Below are 25,633 nucleotides of genomic sequence, written 5' to 3'. Positions count from 1 at the left end.
TGCACACACACATTCCTTTAGGCCAGAAGTGGGGAACCTCAGGTCTGGGGGCCAAATCTCTCTGTTTGGCCCTTGGAACTTTCTGTAAGTCACACTCCTCACCACTGCTGCACCATGCCATTCTCAACTGCTTTTGCCTGACTTGAACAATGTCAATGCCTCTTGCTTGCCTGCATGGAGGATAGAAGTGTGTGTTTGTGTGCGTATGTAGGTATCTCTGACTTTTGCTTGGCAGAAATTTAGCCTTCCAAACAAAGATAAGAGCTATATCTGCTGTTCCACCAGTTTTTGCCTTTGGTCCCACCCAACACTGCCATCCAAGCCACCCAACACTGTTCATGAAGAATCTGGTCCTTCTGTATACTACTAACATGGCATTGATTCATTTAAAAACAACACATGGCTTTTAAATATTTGTATAGATTTTGTAATAAATCATATTTTCTAAAATATAATCCCATGTACATATAACCTATGAAAGAATTTTGTAGTTTATCTAAATGAAAAAATGCACATATCCAGCCATACAAATTCAGTTAATTAAGAAAACAATTAGAGCCACTCCATGTTTATACCTGACATACTTTACATCAAAGTATATGGGCAAGTGATTTCACCCTCCAGCTAAAAAAATTATTCTTCAAAAAATATACAATAAAAACATGATACTCCTGAGGTAGATCAGTTCCCATCATAACAAAAAATCAATTACCTATCCACATAGCTATAGAATTCATCTGGTGGTAGTTCCTTTGAGCAGAATCTTTTGATTATTATTATTTAAACAAAGAAGACACCATGGGCACCAACTGGGTTTGCATGAGTGGAGCTCCATGCAGAGGGATTGCCAATAAGGGCCAATACCGCCCTCCTTGTCCTTGTAAATTATGTTTACACATTGCATCATCCACTACCCAGAAAGGTTGCTCTGTTTGCTTTCCATTGGTCAGGTAGTTTGCTTTCCATTTGCTCATTCAGGTCTGGCCAAGAATTTGGTCTGAACTCATTTAAACACCTGACCACTGCTAGATTGAGAGAGAGGACTGGGGGCAGAGGGAATAGAACACACACTAGGCTCTCATTCTGGATAAAGGCCAACACATACAGAATATTCTGTTAGACCCCATGACAATCCCTCTGCTCAGGCCCCTGCAGAGCTTGTCTTAGGCCTGGGGCAGGAGTCCTGTTAGAATAAAGTTATAAACTCAAACTAAAAAAGCAGCCAGTTCCTGGTGGGGTTCCCTGGCCAGTTTAGCCCTCCAAAGCCTGGCTACCCTTGCCCTACATGGGCCTGCCTCTACTCATATGAAGAGAGATATTACTCTAAAACACAACTATATTCACAGGTTGTAAAACCACGATAAATAATTCTAAAAATATGTTTCTTTTTGTGATTTAACTAATCAACAGCAGCTACCACATCTTCTAGCTAATTAAGGCGTTTATAGGCATGATGATGTTCAATTATAAAGATGGTAGCAAAATACAAGCTTTCATCAAAGGCTACCTGAGAGATAGGGGGAGCGAGAATATGAGGCCCAATATATTTTTCTTCCAAAACAGAAACCAGGTATTAAATATTAGCTCTTAGAACTTAAATCTATGCTATTATGTTACTACACAACTGAATATATCACACTATGCAATCATTTTTGGTTTATTAACAAGAGGCTAACTAAACTACCAGTGAAATGAGCTCATTTCATCATCACCTCAAAGGCCAGACAGAACTGTACACAACCTTAATTTGATTAAAGTTAAGAGTCCTTTTACACAAGGTGTGGATGGCATCTTTAGGTTCTTTGATCCTGTTTAAACATGAATTATAAGGAATTATTTACAAACAAAAAGCTATGATGTTTTATTATAACAAATCCTAATTGGTTAAGCCGCTTAATAAAACAACATACCTATATAGGCGTCTCCCTGGATTCGTAGATATTTTCTTCTGAGGAGGCGTTCATAAAGGACCTGCATGCTGGGCTTGGCTAGTTATAAGGATTGTACACACGACTAGTTACTACACTCCTTTTTCCATCTCTGTTTTATTATTATTATCCTTAAAGTTAGTAAGAAAGTTTTATCACTCACCTAGTAATTAGTGCAATTAGATAAGAAAAATTAAAGAAGAGACTTTAGGAAAGTTCTAGATAAGGAGTTCTGGATGATGTACATTATGAATTTATTGGATTCTTATCACCTGTTTGAGTTTTCGTTTGTTAAATCATGATTGCCCAAATGCTAACAATTTCTGTTATGTGTGAGGCATATTTTATTTAAAAATTATTTAAAAAGTCAATTTTGAAATAAAAATGTACATCAAATAAGTAAATGGAAGGCAAAAGGAAAGACAGAGAATATAAGGCAAGTCAAAAGAAAAGAAAAGCAAGGTTTTTTCCTGAAATTTAAATAGGATTTCAGATTTTCTGGATTATTTGCTCCAAGAATCCCATTTGAATCTCATTATTTTGAAAGCTATTTTTTCCAAGAGAAGATTCTATATAGCTTATAACTAATAAATGCAATAGTTAGATCATCTTGCAAAAGTCATTCATAAGATTATTTTTAGTGACTACAAAGCTGTGCAGTTGCATGTGAGTATGCCCCAATGACTTCATTCAGACTTACACAGATGCAACATTACTGGATGCAATTTCATAGCTTTAAAAACATATTTGCTTTGAATCATATTAGTAGTATTAGCACATGTAACTAAGGCATTAAACACTTTTGTAAAATACATAGGCCAAATTAAAATATTCAATAACAAAAATTTCAGAAATTCACAAATAGAATTTTAAAAACAGAAACTGTCAGCAATAGAAGCATACATTGAAAGCTACTCCCTTTCTACTTTGAAGTTCCCTTTTTCAAAACAGTTGAGCAATTTGCTAATGCAACATGTGGGTTTGATTAAATTCTTACAGAGATGCATTGTTTGAATAGTTTTTTGTATATCTGCTGCTGGTGAAAAACACTTTTTAGTCTAATATAGACTAAATCCTAATATAGATACAATTCACAAGCACAATCAGGGCATGTAAACCACTATTGTGCAAGAGGTACAGAAACTTGGCATACTATGCAACAAGCCAGAGACCAATATGGTATCACATGAATAACAGGGGTCATTACCCCACAGAAAGTGACATCCTGGTTTGCATACTAAACACTGCATTCTGAGATGTGCAGCAGCGCTAGAGCAGCTGGCCTGAAATTAGGCCAGTCTGCGTAGTTTGCACAGGTGTAAACAGGGATGATGTATTAAAAGAATAGTGGGGAATATAATAATCAATAAAATCTTGTAATTTCTTTTGTCACCCCTCGAGTCAAAGTCTTTTTAAATTTTGCATTATTATTTTAATCAATTCCTTGGGTGAAGCTGTATGTTCAATCAAGTGATAAGGCTTAGAAGCATCTGTATGTCCTTTTGATGGTGGAATTAAACTCCCATGGACTATAATGTAACTTTGTAGGTTTCAGCATATTGATAAAGAATGACTAAACTTTTGATTATTATTTTAATTAAAGCCAAAAGTATTTGAGCTCATACTGGATATGTGTGTGATATAGCTACAATTATTTTGAGTTGTTGAAGAACCAGGAGGACCCAATATAAAGCCATCACTTCTGTGCAGGTAAGTAATATTATAAGAACACCTATGAGTTTCTCTTTTTTCAAACTGAACCACAAGACACGTTTTCATCTTCTGAAAGTTTAAAGCAGAGCCTATTTGTCTTGTTTGGTAAGGGTAGGCGGTGGCTAAAAGCAGAGAAAGGGGAAGGAATTCTTGTGCAATACAATAATGTTTTATGGTCAAAGTTTAGATGTTAACTTTTGGAGCAATGTTCTTCTTGGCTTACCTCAAGTCCTCTCAAAACCCATTTTCAAAATGACAGTTGTACAAGCTATTGTGTTAAGAAACTGCAAAAATAAATTGGGCTTCTCATATGTCATATCTATTCCAGTGCTACCCAAAATGCGGATCCACAGACCTGTTTGGCCATTGGTCCCAGTAACTCCATCACAGCCCTGGTTGGGTGGGATGCATCAGGTACTAAATATGGTACCAGTCCCTGACACTTGCAGGAGGAAGGGGGGGGGGAGATGCCAGTCCATCATATCAGATAGCTTGAAAAACACTGGTCTAGCCAATAAATACTTTAGTTGAGAGTATTTAGACTTAAACCAATGTATAAAAAAAACCCATACTTCTTTTTAAATTTATGAATCTTTGGCAGAGCCCTGAGTAAGGACTTCCACTTGCTCAACAGGGCTTACACCCCTCTCTTCCTCCTGAATCCACCAACAGTGGCCAGGGTGGGGGGCTTGGGAGAACCCTCAGAACAGCATGTGGTGGGAAGAGAGGAGGGATTTTTCCATCTGGCAAGCTGCAATGCTTGCACAGACAGAACATTCATCATAGCCCAATGTTGAATTCCACTTTTAGTTTGTATTAAAGCCTTAACTTCCACCACTCATAATTTTTGATAAATATGTACAGAACAGCCAGCATGTTTTTTTCTTTTTTGTCTTGTAATTCTCAACTAAAGATTCACCCTTGTGGTCTCAAACCAGTATCGACAGCACAGTGCTTTATAAGTGAGCATAGCTAATATTAATTATAGATAATGGTTGTGTTTACACATAACGCTAAGCCATGGTTTCTTTTAATCATGATTTTTTTCAGCAAATCATGAGCCATCTCAAGAGATAAGGCAACAAACCATGAATTGTTTCTCCAAAACGTAAGCTTGTTTTCCAGCTGCTTTTGCCTTGTGCTTCTGCAGCCTGACAAGCATCTAGGGTGGAATATCAAAATAAACCATGGTTAAGAAAGGCTGCTGCATTTTTACATCACTCCAAACCATAGTTAAAACAAACCACAGTTTGCAAATCAACAAGAAACCATGGCTTTACATAACAGTTTGTTCCTAGAAAACAATGGTTAGTCTGCAGGGCAAAGTTCAGATGTTCAGACAAACCACGGCTTAGTGTTATGTGCAAACCAGACCACTAAGTACAGCTATAGATCTACCATTCAACACAACTGTTTTAACCTTTTATTATAGCACATTGCACTTTAGGTAATTTGTTCTTAAAAGTAAAAGAAACAGGGCAAATCTTAAGTCAAGAAGAACAAAATAAAAGACAACCTGTGCAATATATTAAATCTGAGGGCAGAAAACAGAGTTCATGTTTATACTATCTGCTGAACTAATACCAGATATGCTGCAGACATCTAGTACTATAAAAAGTGCTTGCTGATACATATAGAAGCAAATAAAGTATTTGTTCCACATACCTGCGTCTAATTTCAGACAGGAAGGCAGCTCTTTTGATAAAGTGGTAAAATAGCTATGTAATCCTTTGAATGCAATCAGCAAACTGGCACAAAGTGTACGGTGGAGATTGTAAGCATGATTCAAGAAAGTCTCTGCTATTATAAAACTGCAGCCCTAAAAATAGATTTGTAAAGTTATCAATTCAGCACTAACAGTTACAGCAAAATTACATTTAAAGATTAAGGTCAGGTCACAAAAAGGTGTGTCCAAACACAGCATTTAGCTCCCCATGTCTGGTGGTAGCCCTCCATGCCCGCCTACAAGAAGCTTCCCTAAGACTGGGGCATTTTCACCTCCAGAGCAGCAGCTATGAGGAACTGTTATTGGACAAAGAATAAGAAAACTAATGACATTTCCATGCACATACAGGACATTCAGGGCTGAAGGCTGCAATCCTGTACCATACTACTTTTTCAATAGGACTTTTGAGTAAATACTTAAAGGAAAAACCTCAGTGTATTTAAGAAAACAATACTGTGACACTGTAAAACCGTCTTTATTATGCAGTATCACCGAAAAGTAGTCAACACTTCAAGAAATGTTCTAAAATGCCCAATTCTTGACTAACACATTTTGTGCAACTGATACAAATGCTTTGTGTGTTAAAAATAATGTTGTTAAATATTTATCATTTCTTCCAGCAATTAAAAAATAAAAATAAAAACAACGATTACAATCTTACATCAGCTGATAATTGTTTGGTGTAATTGCTGCCAAAAACAACACTTTCAAGAGAAGGAATCACAGAATCCCTGTTCTGTGCGGGTGCATTTCTGTTTAGCCAAGTATTTTTGACAGGACGTGGAAAGCTAAAAAAAAAAGGGGAAGAAAGAAAGAAAAATGTCTGAGAGAGGGGCAGAAGAGAAAACAAAATTCAGAATAGAAATGCAAGGTGAATTAGAGACACATGGGCGAAGAACACACAGCATCATTTTAAGCCATAACCCAACATATTCTTTTAGGTGTCTGCTGCAACTGGAGGTACGTGCCAGTGTACCTCCTAGAATCTAGAAGGCAGATTCTGATAAGAAATGTAGAAAGTTTGCAAGTATAATTTGGCAGGTGAACGAACGGAAAACACTGGCTGGAATCTAAAAACCTATGTAAGTGATATCGGTTACCGATGATCACTTGGGGTTACAGCAGCACCCATACCACAAGGTAAACCACTTTTGAAATTAATGTGGCTTTCAAAAGCAGTTCTTGATATGGCAAGGGGTGTATGTGTATATAAGCAGTGGGTCTGCAACTTATGCTCACTTTACATACATGAGCGCAACCGCTTATGGGGGCAGGAATAAATAAATAAAGAGTGGGGAAAACCCACTGTTCTCTACTCTCCATTTATTTATTTCCTCATAACCCATGTATCCAGCTGGTTTTCCTTGTTTATTGGCCTCTGGGAAGGTTGTGGGAGGTCCTGGGATGCTCCCAGAACCCTACACTTCCTTTCCAAAGCCCAGTAAGCAAGACAGCATCTTCCTAGGGCCCTTGTGAAACCTTCCCAGAGCCTGGTAAGCAGCCATCTGCTGGGGGGAGAGGGGCTGTTGGAAGACATATAAGAAAAAAAATCACACTCAAATATATATGTCTAATTTTAGATTTAGTTAAAAAAATACATCACATGTGAGAAGATGCAGAGTCTTATTTACATATACTGTCTAAAATTTACAGTTTCTAAATAAAGCACTGTGCAGAAAGAATCTCATATAGTGTCATCCAGGACTTGCAGAGAAATTAAGTATCACTTATCCTTCCTTTTGCTTGTAGATCAAACCGTTCCAACCATTTCTGGTTGTATTTTGTTAAGACAAAAACAAGAACTTAAGCAATTTCAAGACAATTGGAAGATAACCAGAAATGCAGTAAGGGTACAACAGTGCACTCCAATTATACCATATATGCTAAGTTAAATTAACATAATGGGCTAGAGTAGCAATAAGCAAGCACAGCTATGGACATTAGGTTCCCACACAGTCAGTGAAAGAAACTTTTACCCCCAGCTTAGGATCTGAAGGGAAAGTTGTGGAGTGAGAATGTGCAAGCTGTAGCAGCAAATACAGCCCAATCAACTTCTCTGCACCATCTCCCTGTTTGTCCATTACACTCATACATTACTAGTCTAACCCAGGAGTAGCCACACATTTTGTTGCCTGTGTGGGATTGTGACTTTGCTAGACTCCAAATTCACACTCCTTCTACTGCAAGATCTTTCATGGGATGCTCGATCAACACATTCAGTGTAAGAGAAGTGCACTGTATATGTGAAGAATGATCAGGGAAGAATACCATCACTATTATTTGTTTCCCTTCCACCACCTTTAGCAAGCAGAACATTTTAACTGAGTTAGGACGACTTCCAAAGAAACCATAAAATCAGAGGAAGACATTATTGCCACCATAACAGAAGAACCTCAACAGATGGACAGACCTTTGCCAAGAATAGAAATGGAAATAGACAGCAAAAGCACTAACACCGTCCAGGAAAGGCAACTCATCATCTCCATTTGCCACTAACCATAGCCAACAGCTAATCCTTCTAGCTTCCAATTCTGGATAAGAAGATTCATCTCCTTCCAGCAATCCACCATGCCTTTCTCCTACTAATCTGTGGCACAAATGGCTGTGTTACAAAAGGAAACACACAAACTGTATTCTAAAAGGGCAGGGGGAAATCCTTTGTGAAGAGTTAACGCAGCCTTCTCTGAGCTGTCACCCTCCAATCATTTTGGACAATGCCCATCAGCCACAGCCAGTGCTGTACTGGATGAGACTGATAAAGAGTTGATAGTCCAAAACATCTGGGGAGGGTGTCAGGTTGCTGAAGGCTGAGCTAAGGTGTTTACAGTAATTTTCATTTTGCCTCTTTCACTGCTGGTGTTTTATTACGCTAAACATGAAGCATGTTATAGCATGTATGTTTTAAACTAGGGGTTATGCCCTTGCTTACTCTGCTTGCCAACCCCCCACCCCACATTAACCCCCTAGAGCAGAGGTTTTCAACCTTTTTGGGTCCATGGCTACCTTAACCAACCACATTCTTTCTGTGGCACCCCTGTGGGGTTCAAGAGCCCAGTTATGTCACCCCTTCCCTGCAGAGCTGGCAGTCCCTCGCCCCTTTTCGAAGCCTCCCTTGTGGAGTGTTCCCTCAGTCTCCTCTCATCTCCCCTCTCCTTGGGAGTCCTCTGGGCAGCTGTAGCTCCACCCCCACCGCCCCCAAAGAGAGGTTCTTCCTCACACTGCTGCACAGGGGCCTGGGAAGCAACTCCTGGCGAGCCCAGAGATACCATTCGCCTGGGGAGCTTGTAGCCAGGGCTGCTGCAACAAACCTTTGGGAGCCTTTGGGAGGCAGAAACGTGAGAGGGCATCAGAGAAGGGAGGGAAGGAAAGAGAGGCAGAGGCCAGTTCATCCAGTTCTGGGGCTTTTTACATGCTGCTACCAGTAAAGATCCCACTAGTGGCATTTCCACCTACTCTCAGGTTTGGTGGGAGGCAAGTATGGCTGGGCAAAGAGATGTCTCCATTCAACCCAACATCACCCCACAGAATGGCAGAAAGGTGGCTAAGCACTCTGCCCCTAACAGAATTTCCCAGAGAAAGAGATAAACCAGAACACTGCCACAATTCCTGTACTAAAAGCACTAAAAGCAAGATTATCATAGCCTAGGCCACCAAAGTAAACAGCCAATCTAAATTCCATTAAAATAATCATGAACTGCATCACTTCATTACTTGATTAAAACTAGGGCAGAGGTTTTTCTAGCAGTTATGGTTGTGTGGTTTATCATTCAGTAGCTCCTGGGCTTCCCATCTCCTTTCTATTCCAACAAAAAACTGAATCAGAAATTTCAATTAAATTGAACTGATATTTATAATACTCAGGGTTTACATAGAACTAGTCACTGGTATGTATAATACACATTTCAAATAATCACCACTCCAACTAAATTACTATCACTTTAATGACCAAACCAACAAGCAATTAATTATTTCATTTTATTAAATGATTAATTTAAACAAGTATAAAATCAATATTAAATTACCTTATTAATGGTTGGTGAAGCGCTACTAAAGAGGCATGAACTATAACAGAGATGACAGAAAGGTGAAAGTAATCAAACATAACATTGACATAGTGATGAAGGCCTCGGTTTAAGGTAAAGTGCAACTTTAGTGTTCTGCTGCTAATTAGCTGCAATGTGCTCAGGTCATCTGGCCTAAAAGAAAAAGAGTATAATCATAACCAACATTTTGAAATTTAATACTACAATAATGCAAATCAATGCTTCAAATCTCCTGTACCATAGTTACTATAAAACAAATCCATCAAGATCTAACTTTTTTTTTTATATATGCAGGACCTGCAATGAAATAGTGGTGCTCTGTCCAGTGAAATAACTGAAGTCTCCCTTATGCATCTCAATATTTTTGTATACAGAGGATTTTGCACATAACTACCCATGATTAAATCACAATGAAGTCAATATAATCTACATATGTGTAACTGCACAAATTTGACTATCACTTTTAATATAAATATCTGATGGAAAAATCTGTTAAGATGGAAACAAAATATAATATATAATAAATAAAGTAGAGGCATCTATCTCTGGAAAACCTCTCAAAGAATTAGTCCCCCACCCACCCACAACTTCAATAATTTATAGAAAGTGCATGCCTAATTCAAGGGCTGTTTTGCTTGCAGGAATTTCAGTACATCCATGGACTTCACAATCCCAGTTTCCCATTACTTTAACATTAGGGGGAACGCTACATGAAAATGTGGTTCAGTTTCCACCAACATTGAAACAAAGAATTCCTTGATGCACAAAGAACTTTGAGCAAAAACGATTTCTCTAAAAGTAGGAATAGCAAGAATATGAATGTTTAGTTTTAAACTTACGAATAATCTGTATCTGTAAAGTGTAGATCTAAAGAGAGCAGGAAATTCATTTCATTCAGAGACTCTTCAATCTAGACAGGCATTTCAGAAGAAGAATCATATATTATTGTTATTAATACAAACTATAGTTTTACTATACAATCCTATCCAGACTTTGTAACTTTTTTTTTTTTTTTAATTATATCCTACCCATCTTGCTGGGTTTCCCCAGTCACTCTGGGCGGCTTACAACATATATAAAAACACAACAAAGCATCAAACATTAAAAAACCAAATATCCTATACGAGCAACAAACAATCCAATAAATCAATAGAAACCGATAACAACAATAGCAATAATAAACGGTTTACTGTTATAACCAAATTAAAATAACCACCAACCCTAACTAAACATTTGACCAACATCATCCCGACAAAAACAGAAGAGAGGAACCAAAATTAGAACCATTTAAAATATTTTAAAACATTTTAGCTAGTTGCCCCAACACAAGAGTTGTTCTAGCAATGTCCCTCCAGCATCCCAGGAGCCTCTTTTAGGAAGGACACAAAGTGGCTTCAAATCAGTGTGAAGGTAACTACAAATATACATGCATGAATATAGGGGCATAATCAAAAAATGAAATGAAATCAACAGCGACAATGTAAATAAATAAAAATGTACTGTGTATTTTGGGTCTATGAACTGCAATAAAGTTGTGTGTGTAAACAAACAAACAAACAAACAAACACACACAGTGCCATGCATTCCAAATTCACTAAAATTTACTAAAAAGTATTAAGATACCACCCTTAATTTCTCATCAATTCCAGAGTGGTGCGTAATAAGTATAACTATAGTAATAAAAGATCTTACAAAAGAACAGCAGATAGAACAGTTAACTGCAATTATTATTATTTGTGAACACTAATCAAGTTTTAAAACACCTGGATGACTAAGAGAATCCTAGATCTTGTCCTGGATACTGATCATGTAGAATGGTCCTATTTTAATGCTATGCTCCCATGTCTGCAAGGCAGAGAGGGAATCACTGCTAAATCTTCTTGTATTGGTTGAGGGCAAAACCACATTGGAATAGGGAATTCATGTTGTCATAACCTTTTGAATGGCAACAAGAATCTGCAGTGGACGAACCATGATAAAGGGAAAAACTGGGCATATTGGGGGCATACTGAAAGAAAAGTGGAAGTTAGTCAGAATTCTGACCTGACTCAGGGTCAATCCAACCTTCAACAATGGCATAACGTGCTAAAAGTGCTAAGTTAATGCACTACCAACTGAAATCAATGAAGAGCTCTACATGCTTCCAACTCAATGGGGCTATAGGAGACTGTACTGTCATTTATTCCTGGGAGTTTTCTTGTGTCTTGTTGAAGGAGTGTGTTTGTAATGGGCAGGAGAATGTCATGGCATTATTCTGCTGCTGCATGTTTACCGGCTGCCTTCCCTGAATGGGCAATATTGGTGTGCAATGCTGTAGCACCCAGGGATGCTGCGGGAGTATGTCTACATCTACTGTTGTCGTTCCTAGTGCACACAGGATTGATTGTGTGATAATTCATCAAGCTATTTTAACAGTTAAATATATGCTATTACCTTTCTTTCATCCAACAGCATTTTAATTTTGAAGATCATAACATCATCCACAGACACTTCCTCATTTTTATAAAGAATTTGAAAGGTTTTACTGCAGACTACATTGTCATGGACTGAAGCTGGAAAGGCAAGATCAGCACCTAAAGAATATGGATAAGAGGCAATCAAGGCTCAAAATATCCTGATTCTACGTCTACTTACAGAATGACAACTGTACTATGTTTTGGCTTCATTTTAAGAAATGGTTATTTGTAATAATTAGTTTTGTCATTCATATAGCATATTCTAAAAAGACTGTCCATTCAAACACTTGAAAGCTGGTTTGACAGCAAGTAAGGAAGGGCATTCATAGTTTCTTTAATAGATAACAGTAACATTTACAAACCAGTTCCCAGCGCCAGTGTAAATTTACAGGCAAGGTATAAAAGCAGTGATGGAAGTAATGAATAAGCTGCAGGTTAATGAAAAGTAAATCTAAGAGAACCTAGAACACAGTATAAAACTACTTTTACACTTCAACTTTTTTTCCCCCTTTTCAAACGATCCACTAAATTGTCAATAACCACTTAATTATTTTGTTAAATACAGCACTGTTAGCATTTCCAGTTTGAGAAAGAAGGCTCTTAAGATTTCTCAAAGGGTAATGTTTTTTGTCAAGACCCAAGTACTCATTTTAAGCAGCCCTCCAACAGGCAACAATATATGCACAAATGGCCCTAAAGTTCACAACCACTGTCAGAAGTATTCACGTGACGCAAACTGGTAATTTTTGCTTATCTGATGGACAGCCCTTTGCGAAAGGGAGAGGATGTGGTCCTGCAAATTCATCTTTTCTCCTGCAGACAGCTCTCCACCACCAAGCATATTCTAGAGCAGATGGGAGCCACAGAGGTAAGGTGAAATAAGCAAAAATTGTATTCTTCCTCGGTTAACCTAGTGTTTGCTGGAACAAAGAGTCTTCCATCATGGGAAGGACACAACTAGATACAGACCTTTTACATTTCTCCAAGATCTTTAAAACCAAGTGTTTTCACCTATCAAGCTTAATTAATCAAGTAATCAAAAAGTATATGATTAATTAACTAACACATCTTTAATAATTTTGGAGTTCTCCTTTATTAAATAGTAATTAATTATTCATTCAAATAGTAATGAAAAGATGTTTACTTACTGGTTGCACGTAACAGGCTTGCTTCAATTTTGTGTGGAATTCTTGGAGGAATCTTCATTGATACACGAATCTGGTAAAAGCTACAGTAAACAAAATTATTTTCAAACTAATACTGTTTTAACATAACCTGATATGTATATATTTTAAATATTTCTACCCTATTTCCCCATCAAGCGTGGTCTTCAAGAGGGCCATAAAAAACACTTAATGAAATCAGTTACAAAAGCATTTTATACACTACTGTTAATCGTAATTAAAATAATTCAATACCAATTAGCCAGAGGAGAAAGAGAAGCATAAGGTCAAAGTAAAAACCAGTTAAACATATTACCATAACTCCACTAGCCAGGTTTGCATTTCTTAATTACAGTAGGCTTCTTATACAGCTTACATTCCTACTCAGATGTGCAGAGAAGCCACTGATCCAATTTGGGGCCAGGGTTTTTTCTGAAAATCTCTATGTTGAGATCGCACACAAGGACTTCTGATTTCTGTCACACTTCATTATCTCATTGAGAACTAATTTTTGTTTTTGTTTTTATTGGTTCCATTATAAATAGGAACAATTATTATATATGCTGTTATGTTATTCTATGATATATCATATGTTATCATATGACAACATATGCTATTCTATGATGTTATTCTATGCTATTACCACAAAATTTTCATAAAATGTTTATTACTACTTATTACAATAAATCAAGCTGAAGTATTTGATCAATGATGTTACTGATCAGATTTCCAATCTATTTTGCTTACTTAATGGGTTCTTTAGTATGCAGCCAAACAAATGTTTTTCTTATTACAACTTAATTAAGTGGGTTTGCATGTGAGCATCTGAAGTTAGGTTGTGAAAATGCTTCATTTATTTTTCAGTTTTTCTTTCACTACAAATCCCTAGCTCTGGAAAAAAACTTAAATCTCACATGATCAACATAATCCACATTTTACTACATGAGCAATACAAAAACAGGTGGCTTCAGACACAATGAAGATTCTACTTTATGATAGAAAATAGTTTCCAATAACAAATATTTACTTGCTAATCCAAATATGTTAATCTCACCAGGGTCAACTCAGGCAAAGTATGCCAACAGGTTAAAATTCAATTCCTGACCTCCAAAATTCAAATCCTGACCTCTGCAATAATAGCCTAACTACAAGTTATAAAGTATATTAAACTATGCTTCAATATTTTAAGAGAACAGCTTTAGATAGGGATGCGGATTTTAACATCAATATAATTGATTAATTAAAATAATTGTTAAATCAACTGATGCTTTAATCCCATAATAAGACTGATTTAACTGAAGTACTTAAATGAATAGAGACTACACTGGAGGCACACATATTCCAGCTCCCTAATACTTCGGTCAAAATTAAAGTTTAAAAAAGACCCTCCTGGTTTCTGCCCAAAAGATAGCAGGTATTTTGATTTCAGGCTAAAGATATTAAGTTTCCTCCTAGCAAGATAAAAAATCAGCAACTAGGACAATTAATGTTCAACTGAGGCCCACTGTGAAGAACACTTTTCAAATCATGATACAGATGGGATTTAAGGCCTCCTACATCTGAAGTCATTCTGCTTTTTTAAAAAAATATATATATGCTGTAACAGGAAATATTCAAGACTTGTAAGACATTAGAAGCGACCTTTCTTCAAACAATAAATGGTAGATTTGTTGAAGAAATGAGTTCTTCCCGATCAGACACACTATGCCCTTCCTTTCATAGTCCCATAAAGTATCTAAACACTTAAATTCACAAAGTGGGGTTCAGAGGCGGTTTGAAAGAAAACAGGGGACCATGTGTTCTCAACAGAAGGTTTACAGCACGAATAGCCTATGTCACACCTTCCACATGTGGACTACAACTCCCATCAGCACCTGCCAGCAGTGCTTTTTCTTTCTTTCTAGAAAAATAGGTGTCGGTACTCACTGTGAAGCTGTTACAGAAGGGATAGGCAAACTTGGCCCTCCAGATGTTTCGGGACTACAACTCCCATCATCCCTAGCTAACAGGACCAGTGGTCAGGGATGGTGGGAATTGTAGTCTCAAAACATCTGGAGGGCCGAGTTTGCCTGTGCCTGTTGTTACAGTAAGTGCCACACTTTTTAACAACAAAAAGAGGTGTTGGTAGTGCGTTCCCTTGAGTACCCCCTGAAAAAAAGGCTGACGACTTGTAGCCTACAACATCTGGAGTATACCACATCAGTTTCCCCTGACTTAACCAAGCAACAAGCAGAATATTGTATAGTATATCCCCCAATGAAGGGTATAGCTGTTGTTTTTGAAATACTGAAGTCAACTGCCTCTAGAACCACTTTTTGAATATTTGCTGTCAGTTTGGGTAAGTAGGCCACCCCCTGGCCTAACCTAATCATCTTTTACTAGGTAAATTAATGTGTTGTATTTCCAACCCTCAATTAAAATAATTTACTTGTTATACCACCCTCAATTACTATGCATGCAATGCAAAACTTTGCAGAACTTATCAACGCAATATTGAATTTGCACTCAGCTGGAAATTTTTCAGCTCAAATTATACTACCTTCCAGAGGTAGCATTTCATTTGCTCTTACTAGTTCCAGATAGCTCTCTTAATACTATTATATCAACATTCCATATGGTGGCTTGCAGGAATAGCCAGAGGGTATCTCTCAGCTGTCTGAAGCAGCAAAGAAACTGCCAAGGCAGCTGAGGACACCAGTTGGCAAATACCAAAAACAAGGCAGATATAGAATGTTCTGCTCTTTCATAATAGATGGGCAAATGTCAGTGCTTTTCAGAACTGAAACATCTAACAAACATTTTATATTCAGAACATGACATGCATAGTTTGTATGCAATTAATTCAAGGAAATAAATCAACAAGACAGAAAGATATGATAAATACAGACAACTCCCCATTTATGTGGTGGTTACATTCCAGACCTCCGCAGGCATCAGTGATAGACAGGGAGGCTGAGAAACCTCAAGAAAGCCCCACTGTCCCTCCGGCTCATGAGGTGACCCTCCCTGGAGCCGAAACAGAATGTCCTCTTCATGCTCTGGGGACAGGCTCTTTTCACAAGCCAGGAGGTCTCTCCAGGGTACTTCCCATTTCCGGGTTCCTTGCACTTTGCGTGTGCGAGGACATGTACAAATAGATCATGTGTAAATGGGGATTTGCACATATGTCTAATTCTGTCCTCTTTTTTTTTTAAAAAAAAAGGAATAGAAAGTATGATCCCAAAGAAAGCCCAATACCCAGGGCATAACCCCAAAAGGGTGACTGTTGTAGAAAGAAAAATATCTGAATCAGATTTGGAAGCAAACAATATATTGATTACAGAAGACAACTGCATTATAAACAATGGAACCAGAATTTTATCTGAATGAATTGTGGCCACCTTCAATATTAACATGCTGTCATTTTACAAATATCAAATATGGACATTTTATTTAACTCAATATTCTACAATACTGAAAGGATGGAATCTAGTAGTTAAGACTGTAATTCTATACACACGTATACTTTAATTTCTGAGTAGGTATAGAATGCAGTTCTATGCACACTTACTCAGCAATTAGCCCTACTTTCCTCAATGAGACTTACTTCTGAATAATGCATAGGATTGTGCTGCAAAACACTTCTGACTCAATTTAAGTCATACAATGACTGCATTTGCACATCACAGTAGGCCAGGGCTGGGAAACCTTTTCTGGCTTGCATGTCTGATCTTTATCTCCCAACCCCTAGATGACTAAATGTAACAGGTGTGCGGGCCTGTGCACATGTCAATCATCTGAACACAAACCTGAACACAAACTACTGCCCACTGGATACGTCTTCAATACGTGGCAACCAATAAAAATAAGGTTACCATTCAAGCACCACAAACACAATCAGGGTGTACCGTATTTTTCGCCCTATAGGACGCACTTTCCCCCCTCCAAAAACGAAGGGGAAATGTGTGTGTGTCCTATGGGGCGAATGCAGGCTTTCGCTGAAGCCTGGAGAGCGAGAGGGGTCGGTGCGCACGGACCCCTCTCGCTCTCCAGCTTCAGGAAGCTATCCGCAAGCCTTGGGAGCTCCGCGGGAGTTCCTATTGGGCTCCCAAGGCTTGCGGATAGCAGCCTGCATCCCGAAGCCTGGGGCGCGCTGCACAGCACACCCCAGGCTTCCTGCAAATATCGGGAAGCCCCACAAGCTCGGGGGACAGCGGGGAGGCGCCGCCATCCCGCTGTTCCCCGACCTGGTTTGCGGAGTTGCCTGCATCCCGAAGAGAGATGCCTGCATCCCAGTCAGGGAACTGCCATCAGTGCCGGAGGGAGAGAGCAAAGCCAGAGGGATTCTAGAGAGCGTCCAGGGATCGGGAGGAGCAGCCCATCTTCTGGGGAAGAGAATCAGCGTAGCACCAGTGGAGAAGGGGGGCAGATGGGGGAAGTGGCGAGGCGGTCCCATGACTCCTTGCCTGGGACCAGCGGGGAGAGTAGGGGTTCTCCGGTGCCCACGCCCTCCTTGCACAGAAGGCTTTCGCACAGAGAGAGTAGGAGGAGACTAGGCGTCAAAGAGCTTCTTTGCTGGAAGAAGTTTAAGAAACCCCACTGACGGATTCTGCCAGCGATTGAGTCAGCCACGGGTGAGTGGCTGTCCGGACAGAAAAGGTTCACTTAGGCAACCCAGCCGGGGAGATAAGCACCGGCTTACGCACGAGCAACCCCTAGAACCATTACAATCCCGAAGCCTTTGGGCAGATATCCGCACGCCTGGGGAGACCGGCGCGACTTCCCGCGGGCTCCCTAGGCTTGCGGATAGCAGCCTGTTCTGAGGGCTGGAGTCGGGGGAAGCTCGGTCTGGGGGGGAAATTTTTTTTTTCTTTATTCCCCCCCCCCCAAAAAAACTAGGTGTGCCCTATGGGCCGGTGCGCCCTATGGGGCGAAAAATACAGTAATTACATTGCAGTCACTCCATCTTCCAGTTGGCAATGGACCACAGCACAAAATGAGTAAGTAGACGTGCGAGCAAGGATCTTTAGGCGATTACCAATCATTTTCATAAAAATACACAGCTGCTTACACCCCCTAGAGCACCCTATTTTTCATAGATAAACAAAAAGGCTTATCCTGCCCCAGCTCAGTATTCTGAATGCTCCCACCGACGCCACCTGAAAATAGAGAACTTTTATCCATGCATACGAGAGAACATGTAAACCAAGCTTAAGTTGTCTTATAATTTTATTCATGATTGATGCTACATAGATTAGTGAATTTTGATTCCTGACCGTCTCTAAGACCCGATTTAAAGTAAAATATATATATATCCAGTTACAAAGAGCTACATACACCTTTTCTCAGGATTTGCAGGCATTCATTAATCTTCCATACAAATGTCTCAGGAATTAACACCATCAGAACATGTAATATTTGTTGTATGTTACCTACCCTCTTTGAAACAAATCCACGTTATAAAACTTGTGGAGCTCCACGGAGAATTCTACCATTGCCTGTACTTCACTCATTTTTATGTAGATGCAGAAGTCCAAGAACTGTTGTCGGCACCTTATTTACTGCAGAGATGGAACACAAGATATGTGAGATGTACTTACAGCTGATTTCTCCATGACCTAACCCTGGAATGAACTATGAACAAGTTTCCTGCTTCATACGTATGTCCTTAATGAATAAATGTTACATAATCCTTTCTGTTTTGCTTATCTGCTTCCCCATACAATAGCAACAGAAACAGATGCTCCAGCTTGACCTCCACCTTCAAAACCAACAATACATTTCCAATGCAGAACTAGTTGTATACAATACAAGGGAAATGAAATAAATAAATTTGTTTACCTAAGGTGGAAATCCTAAGCACACCTGATAGGAAGTAAGTCCCATCAAATTCAATGGGAGTGCCTCCAACTAAAATATGTTTAGGATTGGGCTGCAAAGCAAATTTTCATTCTTCAATTTCTCTTAGAGCCGTAAAGCACCCCTTATACATATTTGGGTAAGGAAGGGATAAATAAAACTGCCTCAATTTGTATCGGTGGAAAAATACACAAACCTTAATTTTGTGTCTTAACTATGGAGCAACAAAAGATGCTCATTTTGAAAAGCAACAATAAACTATGGTTTAGTACAGGGGTCAGCAAGGTTTACCTCGCCTGAGCCGGTTCACTCCAGCGGAGATCCCTCCATGGGCTGGATTGTGCATGCGCATGAGTGCGCGTGCCTGCAATTTCCAGCGTCTGCACAGATGCAATTTCTGGCATCTGTGCAGATGCGATTTTCGGCACCGCGGAAGCGAGTCCCTGCACCACACCGGTTTAGTGCAGCAAACGGGGACGCGCCAAGTGGGCAGCTTGGTTCGGGGGCAGCTCATGGGCTGGTTAAACGAGCCCTGTGGGCCACTTGTGGCCCATGGGCCTTAGGTTGCTGACCCCTAGTTTAGTATGATATGCATGAGCATCAAAGAGCTGTGGGCTCCCTTTCTTCCTCTGGAATGGCAGTGAGAAGTTTGGAAACATTTGCTTCTATTTTTAAACTAATCAGAGTTCCTCACTGAATCCAAGCTCCAGGGAATTCAGGTTAGGTCAAAGAATTCCAACCAACCAACCATACATGCAGTCTGTTGGTTGTTGTATTTTTAAAAGTAACATACATGCAGAATATTTTTTTAAAAAAACAACAACTCAAGGGTACAGCTGCCCCAACCAGCTCAATGAGTAGTGAACGTGCTCAGTCACCTTCAGTTACCACAGAATGCTTAGCAACAAAAGAAGATTAGGAAAAGCTGGGTGATAGGAAAGGGGCATACATTGCAACATACTGTTGCATAACCCACATATCAAGTGCATGTTATCAGTTTCTATTGCAATCATCTACATTTCATTCACCACAAGTAACATAAAAATTAGCTTTGCTGGTGCCATGGAGCTTTCTTTCCCTCTCCCCTCCCCACATACACCTCAAAATCCACTACGGAGAGGAAGTTCCACTGGACACAGAAGGCTGTTGTGCCAGTTGAGTTGCAGCACTGGATACAGCCCTAAATTTCTAACATTAGACTGAACATTATTTCTCCTGAATAGGTTTGCCATTTCAGTAGGGAAAACTTAAAATTTAAAGTGGCATATTCTCTCCTCATTGATATACTGTAATGTCATACTAAAGATGTAATGGGAGTCATACAGGCATGTTACAGAACTGGACACTAAACTATTTTTTAAAAAACACAAGATTCTTTTTTACCTCTAGTAATAAATAATCCATTTTGATTAAAGCTAATATGCAGTCTTCCAGTTCCTAATTTCTGCAGTCAAGTGCATACTGCTTGCTCTGCAAGAAAAAGAAATCAGATGATTGTACACCTGAATGCAAGCCATCTACACAGAAATTGGTGCTCTTATTTTCTTTAATTCCCAGTCACCCAGTTCACTAATCTCATTAAACTATAGTTTAAAGCAAACTATGTTTTAATATGAATGAGCAGCATGTTAATGTGCGCTGCTCAAAAGTTCCCAAAGCATTGCTTCCCTGCTTGTGCAGATGCCTGTGTTGCTCAAACCCAGGCTCATGGTTTGTTTTTCCCAAATAAACCAGAAATTGTAACCATGGGTTGCTTGGAGGAAAATGACAAGCTTGTTTTTTCCACAGCAGAAGCAGGGAAGGAGAGCCTCTGGAACTTTGAGAAGTGCGACTAACATGCTGCTCATTCGTGTTGACCTGTAGTTTGCTTTAAGCTATGGTTTAATGTGAAGTTCCACTGAGGTAACGAAGTTCACTAAGTTAAAGGAAGCATAAAAAGGGTTGTACTGTATATGGAAAGCAGCTGATATGTCTTTGGAATGGTTTGAAAAAACAACCAGTTAATTCACTGCAATTATATACACAACAAATGTTCAGGTTCTGCAATGTTTACATGCATCTAGCACACCCAATATACAGGAGATTAAAGGCTTTTTTTTTTTTTTACTGCTGAAAGGATAAGGGGTGGGGGTGTCCTATTCCCCATTAACTTTTCACAGGATACCCCCCACTTGTAAGGTGTGCATCAAAGTTGCAAATATGTTACTTGTCAGCAAATACTGTAATGCATAATATGCCATGTTTAAGCTAAATGTATTCATTAGTTGTAGTTAGCTTTTTATCTGAATACCTATACCATGTGTTATGGATTAGCCACAAACCAAGATTTCAAACTATGGCTTAAAGTTGGTTTGAAATTAACGGTTTCTATTAATTGTATTACACTCACACTGTATCACAGTGCAGTATTACACTGCACTGAACAAACCAGATATAGTTCTCCTACCTCCTCACCTTCACTTGCTGCAAAGTGGCAAGCAGTTTTTACTGGTGTTTCCCAGTGGCCTCATATAGGAAATACAGCTTAATTTGGCAAGCTAAACTATTATTTAACTGTAGATTTGGGATCTGAACTGGCCTGAAGGCACAGGATTATTAGCTCCAGCTATAGCTATGGCTACAAGACCTCTGATAAATGCTTTGTTACAAACAGCATATTATTCTAAGGTATAATTCCATCCCCTTTCCTGTGTCCCATGGAAAGCATACAGCTCAGCAGAAAATAAAATGTAATTTAAAAATCTTGAAATGGCATTTAGATGGCATTTCTGATCCAAGTGGATTATGTTGGCTCCAAATTCCATATCAATACTTGGCTCTGGGAAATAGGCAGACTATATTGCCCATTCTTTCTTCAGACTGCAGCATAATGCCTGTTTAAGATTATAAAGGTCTATGTACTGAAAAATCAACCCTAATTGGGAAATCGGTATTTTCTATAGTATTAGTCACTAAAAGTGACCAAATTAATAAAAGATAAAGGAGGCAGGAGGACTGCACAATGCTCCAATAACCATCTGAAAAGAAAGCTGTTTAAGCAGATTTATCCTCAGTTTCATTGAAATGGCACAAATAGCTCCAACCTTCTTGGCTATCTTAATTAAGCTCTTGCACAAAATAATGTGACTCTGCACGATGACCATTCAAAGATTCTGTTGTGGTTTAACGAAACAGGCAAAGAAGTTAAAGAAGGAATATAAAAGGATATAAAAGCAACTTTATCCCCCATCAAATGACATCTGCAGATAAAGTGACCATAGTTAGCTAAAGTTTTCCCATGTTGCCTGTAACACACAGTTCTGACCTAATAGTACATGGGGCAGGGAGCCACACACCCTCAAAATCCTCATTTATTTAGTTAGAGAGAGAGAGAGAGAGAGAGAGAGAGGGTAGAAAAAACCTCAAAGGGGGTTACAAAAAAGATAAAGCAGTAAGATTATCACTAAAAATTTATAACTGTATTTTAAAAACAAAGTGAAGGTTAAAAATCTCAATAAATTAGACTAAAACAAGTTGTGTCACTACCAACTGATTCTGTTTCCTACCTATACAAGCACATATCAATTGACTTGTTAAATAGGAAGCACAGTGAAGCTGATTAAACTGACCTATTAAAATAGAAGCACACCTGTCATTAAACAGTGGGGTACTGCACTCATGTATTGCTTACAGGTTTCTCATAGGAGTCTGGTTAGTCACTGTAGGAAGCAGGATGCTGGGGTAGATGGCCTTCCTCCAGCAGGGCTTTTTCTTATGTTCTTATGAATAAATTGTTAAAAAGCACTCAATAGGATTTTGTGTTATGTTTTAGGGAGCACATTCAGTTTCTGCCTATTGTGTTTTGCCATTCCCCTTCACAAACTGAGTACACAATTCAGAACACATCCAGCTCTCTTCAGAAGCTATACCTTGCAATGGGAATATTGGAAAAGGAGGACACATTGTTTTGCAGAGCAGCTTGTCTACTGCTGATTTTGTTTGTTTTGTTTTGTAGGAGAATCCCTGATATGGAATGCCCAGGATTCCATAAATCACAAACTGGAAACCAATTGCTTAAATCAACTAAACTAAAGCTTAACATTATATTTAAAAACTTTTTAGAAATGGACAGAAAAAGCTTTAAGTACATACTACAGTAATATTCAAGTTGGGAGTTGTGTACAGATCAAGTCCCACCTCACTCAAAAGAATTCTTTTTTTTTAATCATCATCAAAGTATATATATTACTTGATCGTTAAAAATCTCTATAAACAATTTTAAAACTACCAACAAATTCAAAAATCAAAATAGACAAGTACATGATTGATATGGAATCATACAATTGTTAAAGGAGAAATATACATTCCTAAAACATTTATAATATATAGCTTATTTTTTTATTTACAATACTTAACCATAGATGTAAAAAAGAAAAGAATCGCCATAGTTTTATCTTTTACCTAGAAAAGGAGCCTTTGAAACTCGTGTTTGACTTATGGGTTTAAATCAAAATATATTCTCTTAAAAGTAAATTATGACCAAAGCCAAAACATGGTTTGTGTCATTTCCCTCTTTCCTCCCCCAATAATTCCAGATGCTATCCCAAACAGTAAACTCTGACAGCAGAACACCCTAAAGTATACTACATAAATTTGAATACACCAAACTTTACTATGCTCAAACTATGGTTTGCAAATCAGCCATGATTTCAGGTACTAATCTGGTGGCAATTTGCAAATCAGGTGCACCAAACAGCAAGTTCAGACATAAAAAATATAGCTTGGCTTTATTCCCAGACCATCTTTGTAAATATGGGCATTTGGTTTGCTTGCACTGAGTTCCACTTTCCTTTTAAACCACATTCTATTTTTCAAGAGACACATGAGACACTTCATATACTTAAGCAAACTAACCGGAAGTACCGTATTTTTCGCCCTATAGGACGCACTTTTCCCCCTCCAAAAACGAAGGGGAAATGTGTGTGCGTTGTATGGGGCGAATGCAGGCTTTCGCTGAAGCCTGGAGAGTGAGAGGGGTCGGTGCGCACTGACCCCTCTCGCTCTCCAGGCTTCAGGAAGCTATCTGCAAGCCTTGGGAGCCCGTGGGAGTTCCTGCCGGGCTCCCACGGCTTGCGGAGAGCTGCCTGCATCCCGAAGCATTCCCCCCCCCAAAAAACTAGGTGCGCCCTATGGGCCGGTGCACCCTATGGGGTGAAAAATACAGTAATACCCACCTTTACTAAATTAAAATTTTTCCACACTCTGCCTACCCATAAACTTGTGTGTTTCATTTAATGCTTTGGACAATCTGAATTCAAACCAGACTTTAACTTCTAAGAAATATTGGACGGCCATTGTTCCTTTATCCCAGAATACTATGTGTGTGATCTGATATCTGTAGCACCTCTATAGGTTTTATTTCAGACCGCAATTCCATCTGGGAACTGAGTTTACAAGGTGGCCCCATGGCTACAACATCCAGACTACTTTTTGTACTTTTTTCTTTCTTTCCTCAATTCGCTACTCCAATTTGCATAATATCTTGCCTGAGGAAGAGATGCAGAGAACTTAAAAATTTGACAGTTTCATAACATTTTGGTGGGTTATAATGAATTTATGGTCCAACAGTGGATTCTGGATTTCTGTTCTTATGGACTAGTTCTAGAATAAAATGTCACCTGCTTACAGCCTTAGCCTCTGAGCACTTCCCATCTTTGTTTATCCATGTGCTATATATGGCACATAGGCTAAGGTTACCAGACGTCCCCATTTCCCGGGGACAGTCCCCGGATTTACAAATCAGTCCCCATATAAAATCCATTGAAGTTGAAAAGTGTCCCCGGATTCATTGAAAACAATCTGGTAACCTTAACATAGGCCACACAAAATAAATAATGCTTTGCACAAGCATTCATTTTGTGCAGCTTATGTGCTAGGGCGGATATATCAATGGTTAAGAAACAATAATAATAAAAAAAAGGTAGCCATAAAAAACTCCAAAATACAGTTGGATTTTGATTAACATACAGCTACTATTGCTTATCCAATTGGCACATGTGTACTCTTTAGGAAAACAGGTAATGTATAAAAAGAAAGAGAAAGGGTCAGTAGTAGATCAGTGGTAGAGCACATACATTGCATGTAGGAGATCCCTGTTTAATTCCTAGCATCTCTAGGTAGGGCCAGGAAAGATGTTTGTCTGAAACCCTGGAGAGCTGCTACCAGGCAGCACAGCTAATACTGAACTAGGGTTGCTTCCAGATGATCTGTTTATTGAGTATTCATTCTGATTTGTTTGCAGGGAGGTTATATGAGTGCTTCAAGCAATTGTTGTTCCACACTTCCCAGGGCATTTCCCCACCACTTACCAATGGACGGGGTGAGTCTGTTGAGCAAGTGTGTCAAATGGATTTTAATGGTACAACCTGGATTTGCTGGTATGCAATTGAATCTCACTTGAAATTAGTGACAGCCTGGAAGCAGCCTGGAAGGACCAAAGGTCTGACTCAGTACAAAGCAGCTGCCTACAGTACATAGAAATTCTAAAGCAAGATCTACCAGGATGAGTGGGTTAGGATCTAGCAGATCTCTGGCTGAAGTAGGAAGTTCTCAAATCATCATAGCCCTTTGAGAACTTCCTACTTCAGCCAGAGATCCGCTAGATCCTAACCCACTAAATCAACTCCCCCATCCTTTGCTCAGCAATATTTATGCCAGAGTATCCCCCTTATCCTGGCTCAGCCAGGAACCAGGTGACTGAGCCAAGGCAAGCTTGGCATATCTTAAG

General features: G+C 39.0%; 1 protein-coding gene across 5 annotated transcripts in view; it reads right to left on the bottom strand.

Annotated features, from left to right (window-relative positions):
• FAM135A (family with sequence similarity 135 member A) overlaps positions 1 to 25,633 on the bottom strand; it is a 55,573-nt gene that overhangs the window by 27,421 nt on the left and 2,519 nt on the right. For 2 of the 5 annotated variants that reach the window (XM_080997954.1, XM_080997953.1), the window contains exons 2-11: positions 20,251 to 20,337; positions 18,445 to 18,569; positions 13,015 to 13,094; positions 11,844 to 11,983; positions 10,250 to 10,320; positions 9,390 to 9,563; positions 7,865 to 7,954; positions 6,029 to 6,155; positions 5,307 to 5,460; positions 1,911 to 1,988 (exon numbers count right to left, since the gene is read on the bottom strand). In XM_080997954.1, coding sequence (XP_080854080.1) covers positions 1,911 to 1,988; positions 5,307 to 5,460; positions 6,029 to 6,155; positions 7,865 to 7,954; positions 9,390 to 9,563; positions 10,250 to 10,320; positions 11,844 to 11,983; positions 13,015 to 13,094; positions 18,445 to 18,521 — 991 coding nt within the window. In that variant the 5' untranslated portion in view covers positions 18,522 to 18,569; positions 20,251 to 20,337. The remainder of the gene's footprint in view (positions 1 to 1,910; positions 1,989 to 5,306; positions 5,461 to 6,028; positions 6,156 to 7,864; positions 7,955 to 9,389; positions 9,564 to 10,249; positions 10,321 to 11,843; positions 11,984 to 13,014; positions 13,095 to 18,444; positions 18,570 to 20,250; positions 20,338 to 25,633) is intronic. The other 3 variants (XM_080997955.1, XM_080997956.1, XM_080997957.1) reach the window with 3 other exon arrangements.

The sequence above is a fragment of the Podarcis pityusensis genome, assembly GCF_964106645.2.
Source record: "Podarcis pityusensis genome assembly, chromosome: 3".
NCBI classification, from domain to species: Eukaryota; Metazoa; Chordata; class Lepidosauria; order Squamata; family Lacertidae; genus Podarcis; species Podarcis pityusensis.
The sequence above is the reverse complement of the archived record's forward strand: the minus strand, read 5'-3'. Positions and strand labels throughout refer to the sequence as shown.